We start from the raw sequence: 13,388 nt of genomic DNA on the forward strand, positions 1-13,388 counted from the left end.
TTAAAGTACCTCGGGAACTATCGCTGGCACTACGAAGAATGCACTAAGGTCAGTAAGGCGGCGTTCTGGACTGAGATGTCTTTTGAAGATTCCAGACCCCCCTCTTTAAAGATCAGCTCCTCGACAACACGGACCTGGCTACATAGAAGACTCAAGAGGAAGAAACCCTTTTGAGTCAGTTAAGCGAAAAACAGTATAATACAGGTGATGGTACAGGTTAATATTTGTGCAATAAATTAACAGAACCTAAAGGATACTAGTGAGTTTGTCCTTAGTCTTAAGTTTTTAATAGTAATTAAGGTTATAAAAAGTTGGTCATTGATCAAATTGTAATGTTCTTAAGCATCTTAATGGTGTTAGCCTAGCTCATCTAGTCCCAGAGTCTTGGAGGACAGGAATGGCCGAACAGGATGGACTCTTATAGCGGTTAGAGCCTCCAGGCTTATTTTTTCTCCATACATGTCACGATGTAGTGAAGAAAAACGACCGAATGAATCGTAAAATATTTTATTGGTGAACAGCTGAAATGCTTAATCTACAATAAAATAAAAGACCAAAATACTGATATGTAATTAATAAAAATATAAATTGAATATAACAGCGCAGTTGTATAATTGTTCATAAATAAATGAATATAGTATATACTTCTTTATATGTAGTATTATTGTTAAAGCCAATTACATTAAAATCAATAAATATACACAATCAAATTCGAGCTCTATACAATAGCAAATAGTCTATGAGCTAGTGAACCCTCCGAGTAACGGTCTTTGTGTAAGGCTAGAAATTTGTATAGTGATAATTCATAGCACACCAAGGATAAAAATCATAACCTGGCAGGCATCAGCCCTGCACGTGTCTCTACCAGGTGAATCGAAAAGTGCATAGTTTAGGGGGTAAAATAAACTTTCTCCTCTAAAGTTTAGAGTTTTTTCCTAAAATTATTTTTTTTCATCGAACAAAGTTTTTTTTAGGTTTTTTGAATAATTCCAAACAGAAAAGGTCTTTAGTGACTTTTCTCTTAGATTAATAGTTTTTGACACATAAGCGATTAAAAATTTAAAAATTGCGAAATCGGCCATTTTTAACCCTGAATCGGATATTTAACTGAAAATTTCAATGTTGCCAAGGTAGGTAGATATTCTTTAAACATCGATTGATGAAATCCCGAAGAGTTTTTTTGCAATGCAATAGCGAAAACCCCTTTGGTTTTTAATTGCTAATCAAGCGGGCGTGACACTGTAGTATAAGTGAGGACGTTTGTGTTTGCATAAATTCATTATCTTGAGAATGGGCAAATTTGAAGAGAATTCCTCAGACTGGTCCATTGTTATTTTTAAATTAGGACTTTTTGGCATATATACAGGGTGTTTCATTAATAATTGTCTATATAGTAGCTGGAGAAACCTTATCACAAAATAAGAAGATTTAACCTAAAACACTTAAATAAAATGTGGTTCCTTACTGAGTTACAGGGTGTTTTATCTAAAAATTTAAAAACTATTTTTGCTCAGCATTTTAAAACTATTCGACGAATCCTTTTCGTACTTGGCAGAAAGTGCGACTACTAGACACTCTAAATTATGATAAACAAACGTTTCTAGCTACTACCAGAGGCGTACGACAGGGGATGGTGAATAGTTGACCCTTCTCAAATTCTACGCCACTGGAGGAATTACTATTTTAGTGCCATTTTTAGATTCTACAATACTTTCTACGTAAATAATATACTCTTCATTGGCAACGATAAAGTCATTAGTTTTCGAGATATTTGAAGTTAAATATGAAACGGCACAGTCATTTTGATTAATTTATTATACAGTCGAACCCGCTTATTGGAACAGCCTTCGTGCCAATCGAAAATATTCCTATAACCGGGATATTCTAATAACCGATCACTGGTCGCTAGTAGAAACGTTTCGGGGCCGCAAATTTCTATTCCTTAAACCGGGATATTCCTTTAAGAGGTATTCTAATAAGCGGGTTTGACTGTAATATGATTCATATGATTAAAATTTAAAAATTATTTGTACCCAGTACTTTAAAACTATTTGGCGTATCCTTATCATACTTGGCAGAAAGTGTAGGTACACACCCTACTAAATTAAGATAAATAAACGTTTCTAGCTACTACCACAGGTGTACGACAGGGGATAATGGCTGGTTGACCCTTCCCAAATCCTACGCCACTGAAGAAATTGTTATTTTAGTGTAATTTTTTGATTTTGCAATAGTTTTTATGTAAATAATATACTCTTCATTCGTAACGATAAAATGATTAGTTTTCGAGATATTTGAAATTAAAAATGAAGCGACACAAATACAATGATCAAAATAACCGTGTCGTTTCATTTTTAACTTCAAATATCTCGAAAACTGATGACTTTATCGTTACGAATGAAGAGTATATTATTTTCATAGAAAGTAGTGAAAAATCCAAAAATTGAACTAAAATAGCTATTTCGCCAGTGGCGTAGAATTTGGAAAGGGTCAACCATTCACTTTTCCTAGTCGTACGTCTCTGGTAATAGCCATAAACGTTTGTTTAACATAATTTAGTAGCTTGTACAGTACCTATACTTCCTGCCAAGTATGAAAAGGATACGTCAAATAGTTTTAAAATGCTGAGCAAAAATAGTTTTTAAATTTTTAGATAAAACACCCTGTAACTCAGTAAGGAACCACATTTTATTTAAGTGTTTTAGGTTAAATCTTCGTATTTTGTGCTAAGGTTTCTCCAGTTACTATATGGACAATTATTAATGAAACACCCTGTATATATATAATACTAGTGACGTCATCCTCGATTTTTTTGAATGGGAGTAGGGGTCTTGTGATAGCTCATTTGAAAGTTATTTAATTCTCTATTCAGCAATATAAACGTTAACATAATTATTTATACAGGGTGTGAAAAAATGTTTCTTCTTTTTGTGTAAATTTAATCAAAATTTTTTTGTACACCCTGTATAGATAATTATGTTAACGTTTATATTACTGAATAGAGAATTAAATAACTTTCAAATGAGCTATCACACAACCCCTACTACCATTAAAAAATCATTGATTACGTCATCACGTCCAGATGGATGACGTCATTAGTATTATATTTATGCCAAAAGTCCTAATTTAAAAATAAAAATCGACCTGTCTGAGAATTTATCTTCAAATGTGCCCATTCTCGAGATAATGAATTTATGCAAACTCAAACATACTCACTTATACTACAGTGTCGCGCCCGTTTGATTAGCAATTAAAAAACAAAAGGGTTATATCGATAATGTATTGCAAAAAACTCTTCGGGATTTCATCAATAGATGTTTAAAGAATATCTACCTACCTTGGCAACATTGAAATTTTCAATTAGATGTCCGATTCAGGGTTAAAAATGGCCGGTTTCGCAATTTTTAATCGCTTACTTATATGTCAAAAACTATTAACCTAAGACAAAAGTCACTACAGACCTTTTCTGTTTGGAATGATTCAAAAGACCTAACAAAACTTTTCGATGAAAAAAAAAATAATTTTAGGAAAAAACCCAATCTTTCCCCTCGCCTGGCAAGGTCTTATGCTGTTCAGAATCGCCTCTCATTGTACCAGTGGCGTGCGGTGACTTTTTCGAAAGGGGAAGCGATTCAATAAGGATATAAAAATATTTTCTTAAGGCTCGAGCAACTTTCCACCTGATAACACTCTGATGCGCAGGGGCTCTCTATCAGCAAAGTACTTAATTATGTGAGACGTCCTGCGTACAAGGACTCACACACTAAATCCGTGACGCGTGAATGCGCGAGGCACTCTATTCCCGCTATTTCTAGTGACTAGTGACCTATCATTGATCTGTATTGCTAGCTCGGGCCTTGAGTCCTCGCGCCGGGCTTGGTTTTCTAAAGAAGAATTCTATTTAAAAAAAATTTATACTCCGAGGCATTTTCCACAACACACAACTTTCACTAAAATGACACTTATTTATACTCGAGGTCTATTCTCCTATCAACTTCTGATAATTGTTGAATGCAGTATTTTTCAATGGATAATAGGGCTAACGTTCAAAGTCTGTCTTCGCTTGTTGAATTTCTTTTAAACTCTTAATTTGAAACTTTTAATGCATCTTAATACTGCAAAACTTCGTTCAACTGATGCACTTGTGGCTGGGATAGTTAGTAGTACTAATTCACACAACTTGACCACTTCACACAGCGACTTGTTTAAACCAGTAGTTATAAAGAAATCCCAGATTTCTGGGTATTTCTTTATCATTCATGTCAGTTGTTTCATAAATGATACTTAACTGAGAATGCAAAGCTGGGATATCAAAAAATTTTCATTATTTAATCGTAATGACATAAATTCCTCTGAGAATTTTGGTGAATTATAATTAGAAATATTAAGATTATATATAATTCTACAAATTTTAAATCGTTAAAATTTTGAAAGCTAGAATTCATTTGTTGTAGAATATTATCAAAAGGTCTCTTTATTTCCTCTGTTTTCTCTGTCTCTCTGTCTCCGAAATTATCAATCTTCATTATTTTTCTTTCATGTTCAAACCCCATATGTTCAGTTTTATCCCAAATATTTTTAAACTGCTCTCGTTTTTTTAATTATCGTATTAATAAAGTCATCAATTTGTCTTATACAAAATGCAATACCATTTGATTTCTGTAAAATGTCAAATAAAAGATCAGTAAAAGGAAATATCTCTGTGAAAAATTTAAATCGAAATATTCTTTAAGCGAATGTAGTAATACCTAAGCACCCCTTAGCAGCAGCAGTAACAGTCGGAGCATCTCACTTTCGGGAAGGCGATACGACGAGCGCTTCCATGGCATACCAAAATTCGCGCGACTAGTGGGTGCGGTCATTGAACCCTGACCAATTTTAAAAGGGACAACTGCATGACAAGCGGCGATTTTGAGATGCGCTTCTGCCAGGAGTGGACCAAATAGTTGAATTGTGTGCATATTGAGTTCGTTCGTACGCGATTAATTTTTAATATTTTTCAATGCCTATTGGCTAGGTAATATGTAGATTATTTGGATTATGGAAAAAAATTTATTATTAAATATTAATTAATAATATATTTTCTTATATCGACAAATAAATAGGGAAACGGCGCTTCCCCCGCTTCCATGGACCGCACGCCTCTGCATTGTACACATTTCTTCTAAATGACTTCCTTAAACACATACTTAAATTTAAACTTTACAGGAGAAAGTTTATTTTACCCCCTAAACTATGTACTTTTTGATTCACCTGGTAGATACACGTGCAGGGCTGATGCCTGCCAGGTCATGGTTTTTATCCTTGGTGTGCTATGAATTATCACTATACAAATTTCTAGCCTTACAGGAAGACCGTTAGTCGGAGGGTTCACTAGCTCTTAGACTAAAAATATTTAAAAAATTTTACAACCAGAGTATGACTGACTAACTTCCATTTTCTTCATCCAGAAATTCAACATGCGTGAATGGGAAATATCCAGATTTCCCATTGAGTTCCCCCTCCCACTGCCCGTTTATATTAGTCTTCGTAACAGTTATAACGTCGCCTATTTCTAACTTTAAAGCGGTTTCATCGTAAGCGTTAGGAATTCGCACTTGCTTAACTCGAGCTTTAGCCGGTAATTTTCGCTAAAAAAGAAAAAAAATCCAATTAGTAACGTTTGGTTCCTATTCATATCTCCAGGAAAATAATGCAAAAATATACCATGTTCGGAACACTGATCCAGCCAGGTTGCAAATGCGTTTTTTGGGTACTATACTAAAATCACGTTCAAGATGTAGACCAGTGCAAATAGCAAAAAACAATAAAAAATTAATAGCAGGATGAGACCAATTCCAAATGAAAGTACACATATTAAATAACATGTGGAACATTTTTCACCAAATCTGGATGAGGGGAACATGGGTTGGGAGAGCGCTTTTAGGGGTGAAAACGGTTAATTACGATTTGCGGCAAAACGGCACGTCCTATCGAAAAAAGTTAAATCGCAAAGTTGTAGGCTATAAGAAGATCTACAACTTTTGTAAATAGGCATTTTTCACATAACCTCAAAATATCCGAGAAAATTGGAAAATTCGATGTTTTTGATTTTATTTTTTTTTCTCACTGAAAATTTTTTTTTTTTTACAAAATATGGTGGAAACTTACCTCTTTATGTCCCAACCACGCTGTAATTTTTTTGTATAAAAATATTTTTTAAAACTCTTGTTTTTTATGTTTAATTGAAAATGTAAGAATTTTTTCAATTGAAAAATCTCCCGAAATTTTTTTAGCTTTTTTAAAGAAGTTGGCATTTTTTTTGTTTATTGAAACCTCTATTTTCTGATGGTGTAAAAAATATATACGTTACTGTGGAAAATTTTGTCACAAAAGGCAAAAATCGGAAATTTATTTTCAACCCCTCACTATTTTCAGATTCTCAGACGTAATGTAAGTTGCATAGCGAGTAGGTGCAGTCCAGCCAGACGCTGCGCCGCGGCCATTATGTGTACCATGATGACACATACAGTGAATCAAACGTACGTGTTAAACATAATTTTGTGAAAAGGATTTAATGACCAATTTATTTATTTTAAAGGAAATTGTGGAATCTACATAAAAAGGTAAATACTACCTGTGTCTTGTTGTCAATTAATCAATGAAATATTATCATTTTCTTTCATAAATAGTATGACTAAAATAACCTGAAATTTTTTTATTTTTTTAATTAACAAATTTTTAATAGTAATTTAATACAATATATTTCAAAATAAATTAGAAATAGGTACTTCAGTACAATATTAATTAACAAACAATAATTTCTTTCTTTTGCACAAGCAAATTTAGTTTTACTCAAAGAGAAAATTGTAAAATCATGATTTTGTATTTGTAGATTATCACTATGGATATGGAAGAATCTGTATGTATAATCTGCAATGAGGCAGATAATAAGCAGTTGTATAAAATAAAAGAAAATGCTTTGAAACGTTTAGTGGAGTCTGGTAAAAAAAGATTTGACAGTAGACACAAAAAATTTGCAAATATGACATCAGCTTTTATTCATAAAAGTTGTCAGAAAAAATATAATGCTCTAATAACTAAATACCAAGGCAGGTTTTGGTAATATAAAAGATCAATTTTTTACCTCGTACAGTTTTAAATATGAATGCTTCAAAAAGATCGTTGCATTTCTGCATTGTTTTTCGGGTTGCGATACAATATCGGGTTTTGCAGGAAAAGGAAAGAAAAACATAATGAAAGCATTGTTAGACAATAAAAACTTGTCACATTTAGCCAATATTTTCTACAAAAAAGATGCAAGTAAAGAAAATATCGCCAAAAATGGTTTACAATTAATTCTATCAATTTATAAATGTAGAAATGAAAATATAAGTTTGAATCAATTGAGATTTAACAAATACCAATTAGCAAGAGTAAAAACTTCTTTTAAACTAGCTAATCTCCCACCAACTGAAGGCGCAGCAGAACAACACTGTTACAGAGCATACCATCAGATTCAATCTTGGATGGGTAACAAACTGACGGCAACAAATTGGGGCTGGAAGCAACATGAACGTGGCATTGTGCCCATATTCACAAATGCAGAATTAATTCCAGAAATATTACTAAAAAGTATTTGCTGCAGCTGTGAGACTGGATGCAATAGTCAAAAATGTGGGTGCCGAAAGCATGGTTTGAAATGTACCAATTTATGTTCAAATTATACTTCTGATAAATGCTCCAATGTCGAAAAAGCATTTTTTTTATATTAATGAATATGATGACATTATGGATGAGAAACCAACGCCAAATAAAGAAAATGTAGACGAAGACCATGATGGTCTAGAAGATTTAGAGGAAACTGCAGAATCTGTAAGCATTACCGAATGTGATGAAGAAATGCCATCAAAGAAGCAAAAACTTAATTAATTGATGAAAAATTGGCCATTAAAATTATAATAATTACTTTCTTTTGTATTAAATAAACTTTTTCGTTAAAAAAGTTGTTGCGACTTTTAATTTGGTTCATGAGAAAAAAGTTTTAAAAAAATGTAGTTTATAGGTAAGTAGGCCGACTTTAAAAAAAAAATATAGTTTAAAAAAAATAAAAAAAAACGTTTTTAAAGCACTAAAAATTTAAAAATAACTTTTAAAATTAAAGCTAGTAATATTTTATTTTTAAATTTTTAGTGCTTTAAAAGCGTGTTTTTTATTTTTTTTGACTATAATTTATTCACAAAATTAAAAATCACAGACAACGGCATTAGTGTAGTAAATTTTTAACAGAGGTTCGTTGGTTCCTGCTCGCTATGCAACTTATATTACGTCTGAGAATCTGAAAATGGTGACAGGTTGAAAATAAATTTCCGATTTTTGCCTTTTGTGACAAAATTTTCCACAGTAACGTATATATTTTTTTACACCATCAGAAAATAGAGGTTTCAATAAACAAAAAAATGCCAACTTCTTTAAAAAAGCTAAAAAAATTTCGGGAGATTTTTCAATTGAAAAAATGCTTACATTTTCCCTTAAACATAAAAAACAAGAGTTTAAAAAAATATTTTTATTCACAAAAATTACAGCGTGTTTGGTACAGAAAGATAAGTTTCCACCATATTTGGTAAAAAAAAATTTTTTTTCAGTGAAAAAAAAATAAAATCAAAAACATCGAATTTTCCAATTTTCTCGGATATTTTGAGGTTATGTGAAAAATGTTTATTTACAAAAGTTGTAGATCTTTTTATTGCCTACAACTTTGCGATTTAACTTTTTTCGATAGGATGTGCCGTTTTGCGGCAAATCGTAATTAACCGTTTTCACCCCTAAAAACGCTCCCCCAACCCATGTTCCCCTCATCCAGATTTGGTGAAAAATGTTCCACATGTTATCTACTATGTGTACTTTCATTTGGAATTGGTCTCATCCTGCTATTAATTTTTTATTTTTTTGGTCCATTTTAGAGCTATCTGCACTGGTCTAATGCACTATAAACAAATCACGACACTTCAATTTTACAAGGAGCACTCCCAAATCATGATTTACAACATATATGTAAACTTTGTAAATCATGATTTGGAATTTATACAATGTGATTTGGGAGTGCTCCTTGTAACATTCAACGTGTGTTGATTTGTTTATTTCTAGTGCATCTTGAAATAAACTGAACTATACAGGGTGTCCAACTCTACCGTAAAACGAAGACGGGAGATTTTTCAGATAATTTTAAGACAATATAACCCAATTCATCTAGTCCAAAAATGCTTCGTAAGGGAGCTAGAGCTCTTTGAAGATGGCATCTTGTAATTAGTTTTTCTTAAATACCTCCAGAACGCTTCTATTTAGAGCAGCGGTTCCCAAACTTCTAGCAACTGCGTACCACTTGAAATATTTTGAAGATTGTGGCGTACCATCAAACATCGGGGGGCATGGAATGGAAGGAATCTCACCCCCGATCCTAATTTCTTTAGAAACCTGTTTACTACCAAAAACATGTCCATTGACTTGTTTTACTTTAATTAAATACAGTCGGAAAAATGAAAGAATACCCATAAACGAACATATAAAACACGCTGTAATTTCCTGTCACCGTGTCACAAAGAAAATTGTCCAGGGCAAGTACATGTAACAATAATTATTACATGTACTTGCGCTGGCCAATTTTTTGTATGACACGGTGACAGGAAAATACAGCGTGTTTTATATGTTCGTTCATGGGTATTCTTTCATTTTTCCTACTGTAACTAAAATATCTTTAAATTTAATTATTCATTGACTTTTTCAAGCTTCTTATCAAGACAACAGTAGGTAATAGTATACCGGGTGTCCACTTATATTTTCCCCCATTTTAACTGCCTATAACTTCTAAACGGCTCAAGATAGAAATATGCGGTTTTCGCTGAAATGTTTTATTTTAGCAAAAGTTCTGAATTGATTAAATTTTTTATATCGCTTTCAAATACGAAAAAAAAATGGCGGATTTTTGAAAAAAACGTTGTTGACTTTTTTTTAATGGAACACCCAGTATATTTTTCTGTAAATTGAAAGAAAGGTCATTCACCTATCCAGCGATATAAAGTTTTTCAAAATCGGTTGTCAACTCACTGAGTAATTAATTTTTAAAATGAGAGGTGCAACGTGGATATCACATACCTAAATAACATAACTAAACAAATTGATATTATGTTATGTGATTTCGACATTGCATCTCTCATTTTAAAAATTAATTGCTCAGTCATTTGACAACCGATTTTAAAATTTTTTATATCGCTGCATAGGTAAATGACCATTTTTTCAAGTTACAAAAAAGTATACTGGGTGTTTTAAAAAAATAAGTCAACGTTTTTTTTTTAAAAATCCGCCATTTTTTATTTAAAAGCGTTATAAAAAATGGTAATTTACCTAAAAACTTGAAAAAACGTTTATTTACCTATCCAGCAATATAAAATTTTTTAAAATCGGTTGCCAAATGACTGAGCAATTAATTTTTAAAATGAGAGATGCAATGTGGAAATCACATAAATTGATATTATGTTATGTGATATCCATGTTGCACCTCTCATTTTAAAAATTAATTACTCAGTGATTTGACAACCGATTTTGAAAAACTTTATATCGCTGGATAGGTGAAGGACCTTTCTTTCAATTTACAAAAAAATATACTAGTGCCCGATTTCACCAACTATACCTAAATATTTAAGAATTACCTAAGTGGGTTTATGTACTTCCTAACTCTAAAACGGATTTCACCATACGATAAGAATTGCCTAAACCGCTTAAGCATTACCTTACGGTAGGATACGTTTTTCGATCTCTCTAAACTTTAAGTATTACTTATCGTTGACAGTCAGGTTATTTTTTTACAATTTTGACTAATGTACTTGTGACGTTTGTCAATAATTTGCTTTTTACCTTAATTTTTCTGTTACTCTGTAATATTAGGTATATTAGTTGTAATTGTGTATTTTCTTTTATATTAATAATATATTATGTGTTGGAAAATATAGAAAATCATATATAGAAAAAAAAGTTTTTTACAGGTCTATTGACAAAATTATGTAGTCTACCTACTACCTAACAAACTAGTGTTGTGTTTCAAAAACACATTCATGATATCACTAAAAGTGTGCCATTAAAAATTAATAATAAAAGAAGCAATGTTCAACATATTATTTATTTTAAAATGATTTCATTAATGACAATTCAAATAACTTTAATTTTTCGTCATACCTATGTAAAATTTACAACTCTTTTTTTTTCCTCCATTTCCCTGTACAAATAACATACAAAACTTAACATACTTAATTCACAAATAACTAACTACTAAATAAAATAACTAAACAGTACAAAACTGAATAAAACCAACTTGGCAAACAAACAATAATGACAAATAATCAAAAAAGTAATGTAATGTCATCTGATTCTTCTTTTTATTTATCAAAAATAGTTCAAACGTACCCGAATTAATACCTAGCAAAGAATTTCCTAGATACGCAGTTCTTTAGTTGTGAAACGCTATTGTTCTTAAGTATAGACTTAGGAAGTGCCTATCGATAAGAATTACTTAATAAGGCAACTGTTTAGGTATCGTTTGTGAAATCGGGCATATGTGTTCCATTAAAAAAAAATCAACAAAGTTTTTTTAAAAAAGCCGCCATTTTTGTTTTCGTATATGAAAGCGATATAAAAAGTTCAATCCATTCACACAAAACTTTTACTAAAATAAAACATTTCAGCGAAAACCGGATATTTCTATCTTGAGCCGTTTAGAAGTTATAGGCAGTTAAAATGGGGGAAAATATAAGTGGACACCCAGTATTGTACAACAAGTGAGAAAAAAGACATATTTCTCACGAGCGTAGAAGTTTGTTGGCACGAGCCGAGGCACAAATTAAGCGTGGGAGAAATATGTCATTTTCTCATGTGTTGTACACTGTACTTTTTCTATGGATGCAGTTTTGTCAAGAGTTCAAACTTCAAAATTAAATAATTTAGGTGCTTTTAGGTATATTATATGCTTAAATTGAAATAAAATACATATTATATGTAGGTATTTAATATTTTAAAAATTATATACGTTATTTATTTAAAATTCTAATTAAGAGTTATTTTTGAACAGTTTTGAAAGGTAATTCCTGGTAAGTTTTACTTCAACACATTTTTTTTTTGACAATATTAATTGTGTTTGTATTGTGCATGTTACCATGGAAACGGAGATCATATATGGATAACCGTAGGACAACTCGTGAGAAAAAATATTTCTCACTGCAATGGCCGACTTTTATCACTGCATGAGAAATTTTTGGTTTTGAATGTATGTAAGTAGTGAGAGAAGTTGCACATTGTATAGCATCCATAGAATAATATAATTATTTGTCAATTATGTTTTCTAATTTTTAATTAAAAATATATACTTCTTTTTCTTCTTTCTCATAATCCTTAGTGCCCTTCAGGGCGTCGGATGAAAAATATATACAGATATACGTTTCTATACAAAAACATAATGCAATGTTATACAATTGGTACGACAAACTATCAACCAAAAAAAAATAGATACAAATCAACAGAAATCAAAATTAGTCATTGTGTATCGAGATTAATGCAAATCTTGTTGCAGTTTGCCTGTGATTAAAGTGTCAATTTCATGAGTAATTGAACTCAATTTTATTCTTAAGTCCTCTTCAACACTTGTTAGTCTGTTTCTATATTTGTTTTTTATATACAATAGTTCACCCGTCTCAAACAAGTAACTAGTGACAAATGGCATCAAAAACAGCCTAGCTTGCCGGAGGAGCATTGGATACTAGGATTTACACCCGATCCAGAAGTCAATTAAGGATTTGTAAAATAATAAAATAAGAAAATCTACGGTTTCGTTTTGATTAAAATCTGTCTTCCTCCATCCCCCGATAGTAATATTTATAGGTCTACCTGTTTTCAAGGAGGCTCTGAGGAAGACAGATTTTTACCATCACAGCCGTAGATTCTCGATATAAATTAAAACAATTTATATCGCAGTATGGATAGAACGCCCTCTAACGGGGAATAAGCGAAATGAATTTCGACTCGATTCGAGTTCTCTGCTTAACCCAGGTATAACCATACCAACAGGCACCGCTAGGAAACGTAACCGTTTAAAAAGGTTTAGGTTTAATCAAAACGAAACAGTAGATTTTCTTATTTTATTATTTTACTAATGCCATACTCTGTATAGAGTACACAGACTCGTTTCATATGGGTTCTCTGAACCGCAAAGTGGAATGTTTTCCTAGCGGTGCCTGTTGGTATGGTTATACGCCATCTTCAAATAGCTCTAGCTCCCTTAGGAAGCATTTTCGGACTAAGTGAATTTCGTTAAATTTTCTTAAAATTATTTGAGGAATATCCTGTCTTCGTTTGTCGGTAGAGTT

The 13,388-nt window shown here is 31.9% G+C and overlaps 1 protein-coding gene across 1 annotated transcript in view; it reads right to left on the reverse strand.

Moving 5' to 3' along the window:
• Positions 1 to 559: 559 nt before the first annotated feature.
• LOC114335615 (adapter molecule Crk) overlaps positions 560 to 13,388 on the reverse strand; it is a 92,960-nt gene continuing 80,131 nt past the window's right edge. Inside the window, exon 6 of the mRNA XM_028285879.2 lies at positions 560 to 5,630. Coding sequence (XP_028141680.1) covers positions 5,427 to 5,630 — 204 coding nt within the window. The 3' untranslated portion in view covers positions 560 to 5,426. The remainder of the gene's footprint in view (positions 5,631 to 13,388) is intronic.

This window comes from Diabrotica virgifera, chromosome 10, assembly GCF_917563875.1.
Source record: "Diabrotica virgifera virgifera chromosome 10, PGI_DIABVI_V3a".
Classification (NCBI taxonomy): Eukaryota; Metazoa; Arthropoda; class Insecta; order Coleoptera; family Chrysomelidae; genus Diabrotica; species Diabrotica virgifera.